Raw genomic sequence first — 17,651 nt, forward strand, 5'->3', positions numbered from 1 at the left:
AGGCAGTGGCTACCAAGAGGGGTAAGAAGGGACACGGTGTCACGTGGAACTGCAGGTCCTCCCAGTGCCATGGGTTCTTCAGTGGGAAACCCAGGCAGCGGCACCACTATCAACCCTTTCACTCACTCCTTAACATGGGGCACGATCCTCCTGGATGTTCTCCCGCACCTGCCCCAGTGGCCTGAACCATTGTAGCTTTTGTGTGGCTTCTGTTCATTTCCGTGGGACTTGCCCAGGAGAACATCCCCATGGATCCCATCACATGGGACGGATCTGCCTGTGTTGCATTCTGCTAAGGCTGCCTTGCCTTGCCCCATGGAGAGGCTGCATCTGTTGAGGTGTGATCTTGGATGCGACCTTATGTTGGAGCACACAAATAGTTGCCATCTCTTTAAGTTGGGCTGGGTCACAGTGCCCCCCACCTCTCTGTTTCTGCACATGGCCAGTGCCACCCTTCCCACCGGATCTACTAACAAAAGCCCATGAAATCGTCCCCAACTTCTACCTTCATCACAGATCCAGGAAAGCCAAGTGACTCGCTTTGGGCAACCTTTAGAAGTCATTTTTAAAGCTATGTCACAAAAGGGCTCTTGAGTCTCTCCATCTGCAGAAGCCATGCAACATGTGCACGCATATGCACACACACACACAGCTGCACACACACATACAAACACAGCCACACACCTCTACGGTTGTGCCCTTTTCCTTGTGATGTCGTTGAGTTTGCATCGGACTCCTAAGAGTACAGGGAGCTTCCCAGTGTACAAAGTCCAGCTGCTGGTCCATCAAGCCCTGCCTTGGCAACAGCTCCCCAGGCTTTTGGGCCCAAGATTCTTTCCCAGCCCCAGTGGGGGTGGAACTTGGGCCCTTCTGCATGCAAAGCTGGTGCCTCCTACCACTGGATAATGCCCCTTCCCTGGGGACTTTAAGGTGGATCCCTGCATTGAGCAGGGGGTTGGACTCGATGGCCTTAGAGGCCCCTTCCAACTCTGCTATGATTCTATGACTCCTCAAGCATGTCCGGACTCCCCAAGGTATTACATGGCCAGGAATTTACCTCAGCTCAGAAGTAACTGGAATATGGGTTCATTCTTTCTCCTGATCGACATCTGTGCTTGCCTCATGGAATCATAGAATCATAGAATAGCAGAGTTGGAAGGGGCCTACAAGGTCATCGAGTCCAACCCCCTGCTCAGTGCAGGAATCCACCCTAAAGTATCCCTGAAAGAGGGTTGTCCAGCTGCCTCTTGAAGGCCTCTAGTGTGGGAGAGCCCACCACCTCCCTAGGTAACTGGTTCCATTGTCGTACTGCTCTAACAGTCAGGAAGTTTTTCCTGATGTCCAGCTGGAATCTGGCTTCCTTTAACTTGAGCCCGTTATTCCGTGTCCTGCACTCTGGGAGGACCGAGAAGAGATCCTGGCCCTCCTCTGTGTGACAACCTTTTAAGTATTTGAAGAGTGCTATCATGATCCAGATAGTCTACAAAGAATCTGTTCTTGCTTCTTTTTTGCCACTTATTTCTGGGTTAACATAAGAACATCAGAAGAGCCCTGAGGCTGGATCAGACCAAGGGTCCATCTATTCCAGCACTCTGTTCCCACAGTGGCCAACCAGCTGCGGCCAGGGACCAACAAGGCAGGACATGATGCAACAGCCCCCTCCCACCCATGTTTCCCAGCAACTGGTGCACACATGCTTACCACCTCAGATACTGGAGGTAGCACCTAGCCATCAGGGCTAGTAGCCATGGATGGCCTTCTCCTCCTCCAGGAATTTATCCAACCCCCTTTAAAGCCATCCAAATTGGTGGCCATCACCACGTCTTGTGGTAGTGATGGATTTCCTGCACTCAGCTGTGACGCTGTTTGATGGCACAATGCTTCTGTCCTCTCGGGGGTGGCTGGGATCTCACAGAGAGTTCTAGCAGAGTTCTTGGCACTCTTACAAAACTACGCAACAGTTTTAATGCAAGCAATCCCTACGAGTAGAATGTGATGGTAGAAGAGTTGCGCGCATGTCATGCACAAGGTCGCCAAGAGGCAGCTCAGCAGACCTGATTGAGCAGGAGCCAAGGAGCTGTTGCGCCTTGGAAGGGGTGAGCTCCTGCTGAGTCACTCTTCATTCCATATACCCCCAACTTACCTCTAGGGCAGCAGTCTCCAACCTCCAGATGTGTTGCAACTGCAACTCTCATAAATCCCAGCCAACATTTATTTATTTATTTATTTATTTAGAATATTTATATACCGCTCCCCATTGAAAAATTTCGGAGCGGTGTACAAGGTAAAATGAAAATAAAAACAGAATAAAACAGTTAAAACAAAATTTAAAAACAAGCAAAAACAGAAATCCAAGGCTGCACGTTAAAGAAAGGCTTCTTGGAATAAAGATGTTTTCAGGAGGCACCGAAAGGAGTACAAGGTTGGCGCCTGCCTGACCTCCAGAGGCAGGGAGTTCCACAGGAGGGGGGCCACCACGCTGAAGGCTCTTCCCTTGGTGGACTCCAATCGGAGGATGGGTCTATGTGGAACCACCAGGAGCAGGCCCTCGGATGACCTCAGTGACCGGGCAGGTTGGTAAGGGAGAAGGCGCTCTCTCAGGTATCCTGGTCCCAAGTTGTTTAGGGCTTTGTACACAAGTACAAGAACCTTCAACCTGGCCCGGTAGCGAATAGGCAGCCAGTGCAGTTCCCTCAGCAGAGGAGTTACATGCTGGAAAGAGGCAGCTCCAGACAACAGCCGAGCTGCAGCATTCTGCACTAGCTCCAGCTTCCGGAGCAGCTTCAAGGGCAGCCCCACATAGAGCGCATTGCAGTAATCCAATCTTGAGGTTACCAATGCCTGTATCATTTTCCTGATGTCCAAAACTTCCTGACTGTTAGAGCAGTACGACAATGGAATCAGTTGCCTGGTGAGGTTGTGGCCTCTCCCACACTAGAGGCCTTCAAGAGGCAGCTGGACAACCATCTGTCAGGGATGCTTTAGGGTGGATTCCTGCATTGTCCTTTCACTACAACCTCCATCAGATCCAACTAGCATGGCAAATGGTCAGGCATGGAGCTGTAGTCCAAAATATCTTAGAGGCACCAGGATGGGACGACACAGGGCCAGATGGACTAAGGCAAAGGCAACGCCTGTTGAAGGACCACAGTCAGGGGCAGAGCGTGGGCCCACCACACTGAAGGCCCCCGGTTTCAGCACAAGGGATCTTTGGGGGGGTAAAGGATCTCAGGGAGCAGGGATGGGGAAGCCACCACCCACCCACCCACCCACTTTCTCTGCCTGAGCACTTGGAGAGGTGCACCTGGGCAGTAGAATGCAGCGGCCTGCCTCAGGCTTAAGGTGGTTCCTCCTGTGCTTCTCATGGCGTCCTCAGGTGGTCTTTCTTGGGCCTTAGGCTTGCTAAACTCCAGCCAGGTGATGCAACATTCATCCCTGGTGCCCACTGATGTTGTGTTTAGCCTGGAGAAGAGAAGATTGAGGGGAGACATGAGAGCACTCTTCAAAGCATTAAAAGGTTGTCACACAGAGGAGGGCCAGGACCTCTTCTCGATCCTCCCAGAGTGCAGGACACGGAATAATGGGCTCAAGATAAAGGAAGCCAGATTCCAGCTGGACATCAGGAAAACTTCCTGACTGTTAGAGCAGTACGACAATGGAATCAATTCCCTAGGGAGGTTGTGGGCTCTCCCACCCTAGAGGATCACCATCTGTCAGGGATGCTTTAGGGTGGATTCCTGCATTGAGCAGGGGGTTGGACTCGATGGCCTTGTAGGTCCCTTCCAACTCTGCTATTCTATGATTCTATGATTTCTGAGTGGCTCTGAGCACCAGGAACAACAGCATAGAAAGAAATATTTTGGATAAATTAAATGTGACCAGGCGGAGTGTATTTTTAAAATCTCATGTGGGTTCAGGTTGCCAAGTGCGCACCAGGCTTCCCCAGCCTGGTACCCTACAGATGTGCTGGACTACAACTCCCATAATTCCCAGCCAGCATGGTGTAGACTCTCAGTATGCCTGGGCTTATATAAATCAGGTGCAAATAACAAAAATGTTTTAGAAGCATTTTAAAAATATAAAGGTAGGAGACAATGGGAAGGAATATGAATGTGAATGGAAAACCCAAATGATGCCCAATGATCATCCCCTGCAAATACGAAGACCCCTGGCTTAAACGATAGCAAAATGCAGGCACTACTTTGCAAGTGCTAGGAACACTGTAGTACAGACAGGAATATAGAAACATCCCTGCGTTAACTGCTGCTAGTGAGATTTCATGGGGGAGGTGGAGAGCGCGTAGCACACAGAAATCACTCCCAAGGGGGATGCCGCCCTGCGCCTGCTTGTTTTCCCCTTCCTCTCAGCTATCTGCTTTCTCTATCGTCAGGACTTTCTTTTTCTCAACCAGGTGGTGGACATGGCCACCTATGTGGCAGCCCTCCTCAAGAGAAGCTTCACTTGGTGTGGGTCTCCCACCCTTTCCTTTTCTGATGTTTTTTTTTCCTGATCTGTTTGCACATCTGTCCCTCTGAGCATTATTCCTGTCTAAGAGGTTTGCAACTCCCTGTGCACATACTGAGCATTAGATTTCTTTTTTTAAAAAAACCAACAAGCAGGGGGGTTGGACTTGATGGCCTTGTAGGCCCCTTCCAACTTTTCTATTCCATGATTCTACGATCAGGCCCACCCAAAGTGCAGCCCATGGTCAGAAGAGGAGAAAACACATGCATGTGTAGAGAAGTATGTGATTCGCATTGGAACGTCAAGGAGCAACTCCAGTTCCCAAAAGACATGCAAAGAGCTGCAACTGCCCAGCACTAACGGGGCACAGCTCAAGGACAAGCCCTGCTTTGCAGGCTGAAGCCAGACCCCAGGTGCAGCGTCTCTCGGTAGTGCTGGGGGAAATGGCCTGCAATCCTGGAGAGCCGGGGCCCGTCCCTGTTGACAATACTGGCTTAGGTGGACCAAAGGTCTGGTTCAGTATAAGGCAGCCTTCCTCAACCTGGGGCACTCCAGATGTGTTGGACTGCATCTCCCAGAATGCCCCAGCCAGCTAGCTCCAGCCAGCCTTCCTCAACCTGGGACACTCCAGATGTGTTGGACTGCATCTCCCAGAATGCCCCAGCCAGCTGGCTGGGGCATTCTGGGAGTTGCAGTCCAACACATCTGGAGCGCCCCAGGTTGAGGAAGGCTGGTATAAGGCAACGTTCCATGTTGCTAAATAGGTGCGTGCATGATCTAAACAAATATACGACGAAGCCAAATTCATAATATTAGAAAGCAGCAAAGATGACTTGGCCAGTCCAGAAACTCAAGAGCTAGGCAGGTACTGACACGCTTGAGTCTCCTACAAGGGTTTTGACCTTTTGCAGCGCCTTTTTCAAAGCTCCCCCCCCCATTGGGACCTGAGGCATCCCGTCCTCAGACCTGGAGGAGAGCTTGGATTTTTCCTGGGATCAGATTCATTGTTCTCAACTAGTCTTAACCTTGTCAAAAGACCAGTCTCACACAGCTGCCAGAAGAAATGAACTTCTCTTCTCTCTCTCTCAAGTGGTTTCACCTGCTTTGGCATCTCTTCCCCATCTGCCTGCCCCTCCTGCACTCTTCAGACAGGGAGAGTGTCTTACAAAGGGTCGGATTTTGCTAGAGACGTGGGCTGTGGCATGGCCACAGGTGTTGTTGTATCTTAGCAACCTCAAAAGATTTCCCCCCCTTTCTGCTGCACCATCCAGCCTATTCCCCAGGCAGCAGCCCGGCCATTGGCAGCTAGAGGAAGGGGCTGTTTTGGCATGAATGGACTGGCAACATTTTGGGTCTCCTTAATGGGTGTGCCATATCTGGGAATTGGGAGTCATGCCCAACTCAGCCCAGGGAGCACTTTGTCTGGAGTCCTGTGCCCAGCCTCTGGAAACTGTGTGTGTGTACGCGTGCATTTTTATTCCTTTTGCACTCTTCTGGGCAGGTCACAGGAGAATTTTCTCATTTTGTCCTTTCGTTTGACTGGAGAAAATGGCTGCAGAAGGATGGGACGTGAAGCTGGGGGGGTGGAGAGAGAGAGAGAGAGAGAGAGAGAGAGAGAGAGAGAGAGAGAGAGAGAGAGAGAGGCTCAAACCTCACCGCTGTGCTCCCTAACCCTGGATGCATGGTGATAGGCAGCGGTTCGTTACTCAGTGGTGAGCCACATTTTCTCTGCACATGCTCAGTCATGCTCTGCTTTGTAATTGGGTCATCTTCCCCAGTGTTCACTCTGGCATTGAAAACATCTTCAAGGACTGAGTCTCAGCTTAAATTATGATGCTGACCATCAATGCTGCAGGTGAATGCTGTTATTTTTCAAGAGGCTGTAAAACTCTGCAAGCTTTTTTAGATGGGACAGGATAACCACAGGGGCCCCAAGGAATCGATAAAAGAAGGCAGATGGGATCTGGCATGTGTCCCGTTGGCCAGACGCTTCCCCGGTGATAACCTCTGCCGAATCGAGTGCTTGGGGTGTGAGTGAGCTGACTGGATGGATGTACCGGGCTGATGGCAGGTGAGCGAACGACCGTGGAAGGGAGACGTGGTTTTGTCCACATTTGAGGAGCAACGTCTTTCCTCGATCCCAAACGGGTACATTTGACTTTGGGACCTTTGGCTCAGAGGATGGGTCGGCACTTTCAAAATATTTCAAAAGTGGAAGCAAACACCGAAGGAGACGGAGGGAACTGGGCTGTTTTGCTCAGGGCTCATCTGTCCTCTCCCACCAGTTTCACAACTTTCCGTGCCCAGGCTCATCCTGAGACATTTTGCAGCCTGCAAGAGGGTGTCCCCCAGTTCCATGTAGCAAAGCAGCGGACGGTCGGATGACTCTTATTTGGACCTGGGTGGTGGCCTCCATTGCAACTGAGGGCAGCAGGCTAGTTTAGGAGGTGCAGAGGGTGGGCCGTGAGGCTCCCATCACTCTGTCCTGCAGCGCACGCGCGCACACACACACACACACACACACACACACACACACACACACACACTGCTCCCTGCCCCCACCCCCAGCAGGGGGCACCTGAGGCAGCTGCCTGGTTCTGCCTAGTGGAAGGGCCGGTTCTAGCCCTGCCCACCATGCTGGTGGCCCTTTCGAGCCAGGGCCTGCATTCAGCCCTGCCAGTATGCGCAGCAGAGGGCAGAGTGGCACGTGTGACACCTGCGTTCCAAGTGGTTCTGGGTCACGTAAAACAGCTTTCCCTAACCTGGTTCATCTCCAGAATGTTTTGGACTTCAATTCCCATCAGCCTCAGTCAGCACAGCCAGTGGTCAGATATGCTGGGAATTGTCATCCAAAAATCTGAAGGACGTCAGTTTGGGGAAGGCTGATGGAAAGTGAGTGTGTGCATATGTATTTGGAGGGGGGGGGAAACCTTACTACAGTGAAAATGTTTAACTGAAAGGCATGGGAATGAGCCCGGGTGATACAGAAAGCCCGGGCCTTGGCAGGCCTGCTTAAGAGGGCCTTTTCTGTGAAATATGGAGAAGGGTGAGATCAGAGCAGTGGTTTTAAGATACAACAGGAAAGAAATGTAAGTGTGGAGAATGTGGACAGGGAGACATTTTTCTCCTTATCTCAAAAAACTAGAACCCATTGGGGTCATCCCACGAAGCTGATTGGCAGGAGTTTCAGGACAGATAAAAGGAAGGACTTCTTCACACAGTCCAGGGTTAAACTATGGAACTCACTACCACAAGATGTAGTGATGGCCACCAATTCGGATGGCTTTAAAAGGGGTGGGTGGGAAAATTCCTGGAGGCGAAGGCTATCCATGGCTACTAGCCCTGATGGTTGTGTGCTATCTCCAGTATTCGAAGGCAGTAAGCCTGTGTGCACTAGTTGCTGGGGAACATGGGTGGGAGGGTGCTGTTGCACCATCTCCTGCTTTGTTGGTCCCTGGTCAGCAACTGGTGGGACACTGTGTGAACAGAGTACTGGACTAGATGGACCCACACTCTGATCCAGCATGGACTTCTGATGTTCTTAATTTGTATTAGGAATGGTAAGGGGAGGGTGTGTGTGATGGTCATTTAGATTGTAAGCTTCCTGGGGCAGGATCCTGTCTCTTGCTTGTGTTGCTCTGCAGAGCAATACGTACTCTGAAGTTGCAATGGTGATCATAGTAATGATAAATCACAGCAAATGAAACAAGAATACTTTCAAAGAAGAAAAGGAAAGGAAAACAAAGGCAGCTTGAGTGCAGCTGTTTTGCCTGCAAGGCGGAGTGGCACAGCTGGGCTCTTCCCGGTTCTTTTCCCCAACGCAGTGAAGTGGGGGGGGGCAGGGAGAAGAGGGGGTCCTAAGGATTGTCCTCCCAAGCCAATATTTCTCTCCAGGTCTCTGCATGGAAGGCAGGGCTATTGGGAGAGGAGGCTGCTTATGTAGGCTGAGGGATGTGGCGCATGGGTGAGAGGACTCCTCAGAGAAGATGGGCTGGAGAACAGCCGTTGGACCGATGACACCGGCTGCCTGACACCGATCCATCTGGTCCATCTGGGCCTCTCTTTTTGCTTCTGGCAGACAACGGGCCGCCAATGTCTCTGGAGGAAAAAAGGGGGGGCACTGCCCCACCCCTCCTGTGCTACTTTAACTGGAGTCTCTGTCCAGGATGGACCTGCACCTTTCCAGGCCGGTGGGGGTGGGGGTGAAGGACCAGGGTCTCTCTGACTGTGGAAATGTCCACCTGGCAATGTAGACATGAGCTGTGGCGGGGCGGGGGGTGGCAGCAGGGGAAGGGCGGGCAAAGGGGGGATCTCTGCTGCATTCCTCAGCTTTCTATCATGGGGACATGATTTGAATGTACGGATTAGCCTGGGATTTCTTGCCTTTGACAGGCTGGTTTCCATAACAACAATGTTCTCATCAGGTCCCTTAACTCTTGCATTGCTGGATCAGGCCCTCAGCCTGGGATTTATATCAAGGTCTCCCCTTAGGGCAGCCTTCCTCAACCTGGGGCGCTCCAGATGTGTTGGACTGCATCCCTCAGAATGCCCCAGCCAGCTGGCTGGGGCATTCTGGGAGTTGTTGTCCAACACATCTGGAGCGCCCCAGGTTGAGGAAGGCTGCCTTAGGGCCTGTGGGGGGGGGCGACGACGACCCACCCATAGTCCCACAAGATTTTGTCCAGGGTGGGTGCTCCTGTGGCTTTAATAGCGGCCTAAAAGGGAGAACTCTTGGCAAATGCTGCTTCTCCCAACACTGCCCAAAGCCTCCTTTCTTCTTAAAGACACGCATGTCTGATCTTGGGTGGAAGGAATAAGGGTAAAACCAACAAGCCCTTTGCACAATGGGACATCACCCTGGCCTGACGGGCAACCCCAAGGGATGAATGGGGGAGAATGCTCTGTGTGGTGCACCACCACTTGTGTGCAAAGAATGGTCTCTAGGGACCCCAGAAGAGGGGGAGGGCAAAGGGGAGTAGAGCCCCCCCCTCCTCGTGTTAGGCCGATCTTCTCACTGGGACAATCAAGCAAACCCGGCTGCAGTTGCACTCCAGGCAAACTGATGCAGAAGGGAGAGGTGCCGCCTTTTCTTGAGGGACCAGCAGCCCCCTCTTGCTTGCTGTGCCCTGGGAGCAGAGCGTGGCTGCGGAGGGAGGAGGCAAACTGAGCTGGAAGCGGATAGGACGGGGCTTGAGGTTGAGAGCGAAGAGGCCAAGCCCTGAATGGGGCCCTTCTGGTTCTTTGACCATTCCAAAATGCCATGAAAGGTGTTTTTTCAGTCCAGCTGGGCTCCTTTTTGGACTTAATTTTTTATGTAATAGGGGAACTGACTCCCACCCCACCCCCACCCGAGTGTCTCTGAGCTAGGAGTTTATTCCACCCCATCCTGCCCTTTGCCAGCAAGAGAAAATAGCTTTGAACCCCATCTCTCCTCCTCCACCACCTTCTATATTCTGCTCATTGGCAGGGCAGGGGGGTGCAAATAGGTTTAGAAGGTGTGACCCTTGTGCGCACGGCCTCTCTCACACATGTGTGCCCTCGCCCCCCCCTTCATGCCTCCTTTTGATGCTTTGTGCTCCAGGGCCCCTCAGGACATCAGCCTGGAGGAGTTCGATGACGAGGATTTGTCTGAAATCACGGATGACTGTGGCATCGGCCTGAACTATGACTCAGACCACTATGAGAAGGTGAGAGAGGCTGGAGAGGGGGCATGGAGGGGGGTGGAAAAGACCCGTGGTTGGCCCTCTCTTCACTCTGGAAGCCCCAGGGAAATCGCCGGAGATCCCAGCTCTGTGGGAACCACGCACAATCCACTATTCTGCTTTTTCATTGCTGTTAATTCCTTATCTCCTATATTTTTCTTTTACTTTCGTCAAAAATGTTGGTGTCCTGAAGCCCTGAGATAAATAACAACACATTTTTATCTGTAAGAATAATAAAACTGCCAGCATTAAAAACGCAGTAAAGGGATGTCAATTGGTTGAGGACAATTGATGTGGCGAAGCACGTACTTTGCAAAAGAACTGCCCCCTCACCGTGGGCCTCAGGGCCAAAATGCCTCTCAGGTCAGGTGGGCTCCTTTGCAGCTACGATTTCCACCGGGGTGGGGGTGGGGGGGGTGGAGAGACGCACCTGATGTTAAGCCACATGTTGAAGCCATGGAGTTCGGCCCCGAGGAAGGTCACCATAAGCTCCATTTTACAGAGGGAAAACCTGTCCCTGAGAGTCGGAGGGCAACCTGCCAGCGGCCACTCAACGACTCCGATGCTGGGTTGCTGCTGCTGCCTTTTCCCCCAGCTCTGCTCCTGTAAGACATGCAGCAATTTAGCTGGGGAGGCTTTTCCTGGAACGGAGACGTGGGGGCATGGAACGCTCCCCTTGCTTCATTACTCAGCTGCTCTTAAAGGTCCAGGGAAGCAGAGCAGAGATCGGCCCCAAGGGCCTTGATCAGGGCGGGTACGAGTGCGGAGGGGGGGCAGGCATCAATGAAGTCAATTTCCTGTCTCACGGTCCAGAGTGAGGCAGCCTGCATGCTCTCATAGAATCATAGAGTTGGAAGGGGCCTCCAAGGCCATCGAGTCCAACCCCCTGCTCAAACAGGAACCCACCTTAAAGCATCCCTGACAGATGGCTGTCCAGCTCCCTCCTCTGGCACTGCAAAGTTAAGGCAGTGTAGGGATGGCGGAAGTGTCTCTCCCTTCCCCTGGCCCCAAACACGACCCTGGCTGGATGGCTCAGCCACCTTCAGCTGACCCAGCCGGTGGCCGTCACCTGGGGGACGTTGCTGAGTCAGCCCCTGCGCCCTGCTGCGTCAAGGATGAGCTTTCTGCCAGCTCCCTCCCTCCCTCCCTCCACGCACCCCACCCTTTCAGTCGACTCAGCACTTCCTGGCTCAGAACCGGGTGTAGCAAGAGGAACGGGCAGCAGGAACCCTCTCTGAGGACCGTGAGCCCTCCCTGCGCTTGAGGAGGGGGTGCCCAGCGCGGAGCCCCAGGGTGGCATCAGCCTGCGAGATGAGCCTGGTGCTTCCTGGTGTGAGAGTAGCCCTGCCTTCCCTAAGTTACAGCAGTGTGGATTCCCGCGAGGACGGCTTCTCTTGCTTCGCCCTCTCCCCGCTGCTATACTGCTGATGGCAACGCACCTTCAGGTTTTTCCTCCAGAGTCCTTGCAGCATCCTGGTTCTCGGCTGGCCACTGTTGGAAGCAGGGTACTGGGTTGGGGGAGCTTAGCTTGGTCTGCTCCTGCTGCCCAGCTAGGATGTTCCGTGGTCACAGTTGCAGCAGTGTGATGGGGGGGGGGGCGAGCCATTCGCTGCTGCGTTCAAGTGGCAGTGAGAGCTTGGCTTCTGCAACCGGGGGGTGGGGGGGCACCCTAGCGGCCTCTTGGAGCAAGAATCAAGGCCACGAGTTTGTTTTTCATCAGAACCCTTGGCTTTACGCATCGGCAAATTGTATCTGTTAGCCCTCAAACCTGAGGGCTGGACAGGCCGCTCCCTCAGTGTATACTTTGCCAATAAACACACCGGGTTGGAGAATGCAAGTTAAAGTTTATTAGTAAATGTTGCAACATTGGAGCTCCAGCGGGAAATGCAAATTAAGAGCTCCCCGAACAAAGGGATCCTCTGGAATATATAGGCTCTGGTTACATCACTTGTTAGTAACATAATTGGTCAGTGCTCTTATCTTTAATGGACTTTACTGGTCCGTGCTCTGTTAACAAACTAGGTTACATTGCCAATACAAGGTAAGGTGCATACAATTCATACATCACAGCTTACATTCGACACTGATTGGCTGAAAGTTTTTCCTTTGTCTAAGATGCACCTAGAATCCACCATGAAGGAATGCTGGGGGCAGTTCTTAACCTTTCACCTGGAGCATAGACTAATCTCACAGAATGAAATTCCCTTTTACACACATCAAATCCCCCCTTCAAGGTATATATGTTTTTTTTACAAAACAGACTTATATCCCTTGACCATATTTTGCATCTCTAGGAATTTCTTCGCGTCTTCTTTGTTCTTCTGAATTGGGTCCTGGGTAGCTGGTATTGCAAGCAATACACGGTTAGATGAGGCTGGCATCATATTTTTAAAGACACTACAACAGATAGGCACACATTGTACTCCACAACAGATCATAAGAAAGATACATATAAAAGCTATAAGGAAGACAAAAAGTTGCTTTAACCATGAGAAATTAGGAAGCCAAGAGGTGAGCCATGAGAAATCAAGTCCTTGATCTTGTGTAATGTGTGACACAATATCGTGTAATTTCCGCACCTTTGACTCTATCAACTGTGAATTGTCAGACAAATTAAAACAACACATCTCTTCGAATTCTTCACCCCCATGGTTGTGTCTTAGCAACAAATAATCGATGGCTGCTCGATTTTGCAGGGTTGCAGCTCTTATCCTTTGTATGTCTGCACTTAGAGCTGCAATGGCTTGTGATGTGTAGTTCAGACTTTTTGCCAGGGCACAGGCTACTTTATTTAACTGCATGCTGTCGGCTACAGCCAAGCCTGGGACGCCCACCAGTGACACGGCCAGAGATACTGTTTCTGCTTTACTCAGTAAATGTATGTTGCTGTCACATGACTCATCCAAAACCACACCCCGCTTTTGGCGATGGAATGGTGTGGTTGGTTGGGGGCGAAGCTGAGGCTTGTTTGGTAGCCATATAGTGAGTCTGCCTATTGTGCAAGGTCCCCCCTTTCAAACAGAAGTGAGATGTATTCACTATCTGCTGAGCAATGTGTACCCACACATTTTGGTGTGATTCAAATTTCTTCATCAGTCCACTTTGTCCAGTTACAGACCACTTTGACAACTATTCTCCTGCTCCCATTAGGCAGAGGAGAACAGTTACTTTCTACATCATTATTGCTTTTTGAACAAGAACTTTAGTCCTTCTATTGGTTCAACTGTCCAATGTTGTCCTGTTTTTGTGCCAGCTTCCGGAGTGGCACTCTTACCCTCTTTTCCTCTGGGCTGAGTGTCTGGAACTGCTTTTATTCTAATATAATAAATCTATGCTTTTACTCCCTGGACCTTTTTGCTGCATGTGTGGTGAGGATCACTAAGTAAGGCCCTCTCTACTTAGGCTGTAGATGCTCGTCTCTCCATGTTTGGATCAGGACCTCATCTCTAATCTGGAACTTATGGACTGGAGTGTCCAACAGCAAGGGAAGTCACTTGTGGAGATATCTGTGGAGAGAAAACAACACAGCCGAGAGAGAGTGCAAATAACTTTTGACCCACACTACCCTCTTTACATTCATTTGACTCCCATGCACCACCACTGGACTCTGAGGATAGGGTTTTCTATACATTTAATTCAAATGGGCTAACTCCCAATTTAGCTCTAGGGGCAATGTGAACTCTAAATAAAGCAAGGGGTAAAGCTTCTGGCTATTTTAAGTAAGTCTCTTGACAGATTTTTTGCTAACTGTCTTTTCAAGGCTTCTGTCCATCTGGTTAAAGTATCTACAAATACCAACAGGTATTTCAAGTGTCTTTTCTTGGGGACTCCGGAGAAAGTCCACTTGCCACGATTTCATCAGCTAAGAGTCTAGGTCTCCCTGCCCTGGGAGGGGGCTTTGGAGAAACTTTGGGATTGTTAGTACAACAGACAGGCCATCTTCTGTACTATCTGATCGGCAATCTTCTGCATCTTGGGTCTCACTATGACTCTCAGGAGACCTTGGGCCATGGCATCTGCTCTCAGGTGGGTGCTCTGATGGTATTCTTGGATTCACAGGTCTGAGAATTAGCTTTGGCACCAACAGATGTTCTTCTTGGTTAGATCTACTATCTATCTTTCTTTTCCACGGCTCTCAGCTTCTCTGCAAGCTGATTTTCTTTGGTTGTATACTCTGGTGGTTCTTCTGGTAACTTCACTTGGGGCACAAGGGCCAACACTGGGACTTCTTTGGTTCTTCTTTGGGCTGCTTTCTTGCCGCTGCGTCAGCTCTCCGGTTCCCTTTGGTGACCTCACTGTCATCCTTCTGGTGGGCTTTACAATGCACCACTGCTACTTGAGTTGGTTTGGTGACAGCTTCAAGCAAGTTCAAGATTTCTGTCCCATGCTTCACAGGGCTTTTGCTGGCATCTGCTAACTGAAGAGCTCTGGTAAGAGCTATAGGTTCTGCTTTATGTGTAGAGGTGTTGGGAGGCAGAGATTTTGCTTCTATTGTGTCCCACAAAGTGACCACTGCATATCCCGATTTCTGGATTCCATTTTCCATGAAGCTGCTCCCATCAGTATAAAACTCTACATCTGCATTGGGCAGCGGGGCATCTTTGAGATCAGGCCTGCTGGCATAAACACTTTTAATGATCTGGATGCAATCATGTTGCAATCTTTCTTCTTGCTCCACGAGTAGCTGGATTCAGGGTGTTAAGTGGAGATTGGCATTCATGAAGCAGTCTATACAACAGAAACTGCTTTACAATAGCTTTCAGTTCTACTTTGACTGGGGTGGCCCAGCAATCTCTCGATGTAGGTCTTTGTCCCAGCCAGTTGGGTTTTAGAAGGGCCAGGGGCTTTGTTGTGTTCTCACTTGCTGTCTTGCAGCTTCTCTTTGAGTTCCTGCTGGGGCTCTTCGAAGGCTTCTTCTAAGCTGGTGATTTGGCACAGCTCTTCTGCTGGCTTTAACTGTAAATGCATCTGGGCTTTCCAAACTTCTTTTGCTGAAACTTTTTCTTAGCATCAACATAATGGCTTTTTCTGCCTGCAGATGGCGCACTCTCGTTCTCTTCTTTCTCTCTGGTTTTTTTTTTTTTCTTACATTCACTCCATTCTTCTCTCTTTCTGCTACTTGGCTACTTCTTCACTCTCTCATCTTCTACCAAAGCGCTCAGCAAGGCTTGAACATCTGGCCTGGGGCTCATAGTTAAGGCTTGCTTCAAGGGCTTAGCACAGCATCCTTTTCTTTGTCTTTTCTTCTTCTCTCTGGCCACAGGGTGGGCTTTCTCTAACTTCTCTTCTCACAGGGTGGGGGGATGTCTTCTCCCCCTTCCTTTCTTCTACACGTTCTGCCATTCTCACATCCTCTTTCTCTTTCTACAATTGCTGCTGCTGGCAATGACTCCTGTCTCTGCACACGTTTATCTTCTTTTCTCTCTTTTGCTTACTCACGATTTGAAAACACTTTGTATGCAACTTCAATTGACTGGCTAACGTTCATCACTTGCGTGCCTTTTGTCTTCACTTCGCACTCTGGGCGCTGGGGGGGTGTAACTTTTCCTCTGCTTTCGGTGATTCCTTGCCTATTGTCTAATTGCTCTTCTAACCCATCCTCTTGGTTAGAGGCACCTGAAGAGGAATCCAGTAAGTGATTTGACCCCCTCTTCTCCCTGCCTCTGTGGTGCTGCATGGTTCACATCAAGCACCTGAGCTGCACATTGAGGGGTGTGTGTGTGTGTGTGTGTGTCTGCATCACAGGAGCCAAAGGGGGCACCTAGAATACCACATTTCCCCCCTCCTAAGCTTAGGCAAACCTCGTCACCAAAATACCATCACACACGCTATGCAAAACCATCACTTTCCCTCCCCCACACAAGCCACAAGGCATTTGAGCTGATTCATCACGAAACAAAGACATGAAAACACTTACATACACCATTTCATTCCAATTTTTCTTCAAATACAATTTTAACAGAGTGGACAGAGGGACCTTCGATTGGGCAGTTCCTATTATTTTTTCCGACAGGAGGGCAGTGTTGCTCAGCTTTCAGATTTCCTTCTCTGAATTCAGGTACTCTACCTTAGCGTCTACGCTATCTCCTGTTTAAACGCTTTGATTCTTCCTTAATCAACAAAAGGAGAACAGGGAGGCCTTTCCTCTACTTTTCCGTTCTACCTAAGCGTATGTTCTACAGTGAGATCTGTTTACCACTGCCCCTTCACTTTTCCCTTGGGCCCTTTTTAATCCAGAAATAAAAGGAACTTACCCGTTTCAGAAGATCTCTCTCTCTCTGTCTGTCTCTCTCTCCCATCAGATTTTAGCTTGCTTCTCCAAGCATACACCTTTGAACTCCTCCCCCCAGCTCCCAGAACGCTGGACAGGAGGAATGTGACCCCAGAAAAGTGTTCTGGTGCGCGCTCGTCATTTTTCCTCATCTCCAAGACAACAGGAGCCGTTGGGAGGAAAACCAAGGTTAGGCCTTCTGAGCAGCTTCTCCTGGCTGGCTTCGCCAATTTGTTAGCCCTCAAACCTGAGGGCTGGACAGGCCGCTCCCTCAGTGTATACTTTGCCAATAAACACACCGGGTTGGAGAATGCAAGTTAAAGTTTATTAGTAAATGTTGCAACATTGGAGCTCCAGCGGGAAATGCAAATTAAGAGCTCCCCGAACAAAGGGATCCTCTGGAATATATAGGCTCTGGTTACATCACTTGTTAGTAACATAATTGGTCAGTGCTCTTATCTTTAATGGACTTTACTGGTCCGTGCTCTGTTAACAAACTAGGTTACATTGCCAATACAAGGTAAGGTGCATACAATTCATACATCACAGCTTACATTCGACACTGATTGGCTGAAAGTTTTTCCTTTGTCTAAGATGCACCTAGAATCCACCATGAAGGAATGCTGGGGGCAGTTCTTAACCTTTCACCTGGAGCATAGACTAATCTCACAGAATGAAATTCCCTTTTACACACATCATATCCACATCAATTAATTGGCTCCTTATGTGATTATTCAATTCAGGTTTCTTGACCATAGTTACAAGCCAAGATACGTTTGCCACTTTCCTCCCCAAGAGCAGAGGTCAGACTTCCATGCAGGCTGCCTTCCTTCTCGACATTGGCCTGGTTCAGTTCTGCAGGGCTGCTGGGGCAGAAGGGCAGGAAGCCATGCAGGAAGGGATGGAGCAAGCCCCCTTGAATAAAGCCACAGAGTTCTCCCTTCCACAGGTGTTGAGGAAAGGGCTAGGCAGGCACATAGAATCATAGAATAGCAGAGTTGGAAGGGGCCTACAAGGCCATCACGTCCAACCCCCTGCTCAATGCAGGAATCCACCCTAAAGCATCCCTGACAGATGGTGGTCCAGCTGCCTCTTGAAGGCCTCTAGTGTGGGAGAGGCCACAACCTCCCTAGGTAACTGGTTCCATGGTCGTACTGCTCTAACAGTCAGGAGGTTTTTCCTGATGTCCAGCCGGAATCTGGCTTCCTTTAACT

General features: G+C 50.3%; 1 protein-coding gene across 1 annotated transcript in view; it reads left to right on the forward strand.

The window, feature by feature from the left end:
* Positions 1 to 17,651, forward strand: part of MAPK8IP2 (mitogen-activated protein kinase 8 interacting protein 2) — a 39,121-nt gene that overhangs the window by 2,960 nt on the left and 18,510 nt on the right. Inside the window, exon 2 of the mRNA XM_063134445.1 lies at positions 10,046 to 10,151. Coding sequence (XP_062990515.1) covers positions 10,046 to 10,151 — 106 coding nt within the window. The remainder of the gene's footprint in view (positions 1 to 10,045; positions 10,152 to 17,651) is intronic.

The sequence above is a fragment of the Elgaria multicarinata genome, chromosome 9, assembly GCF_023053635.1.
Source record: "Elgaria multicarinata webbii isolate HBS135686 ecotype San Diego chromosome 9, rElgMul1.1.pri, whole genome shotgun sequence".
NCBI lineage: Eukaryota > Metazoa > Chordata > Lepidosauria > Squamata > Anguidae > Elgaria > Elgaria multicarinata.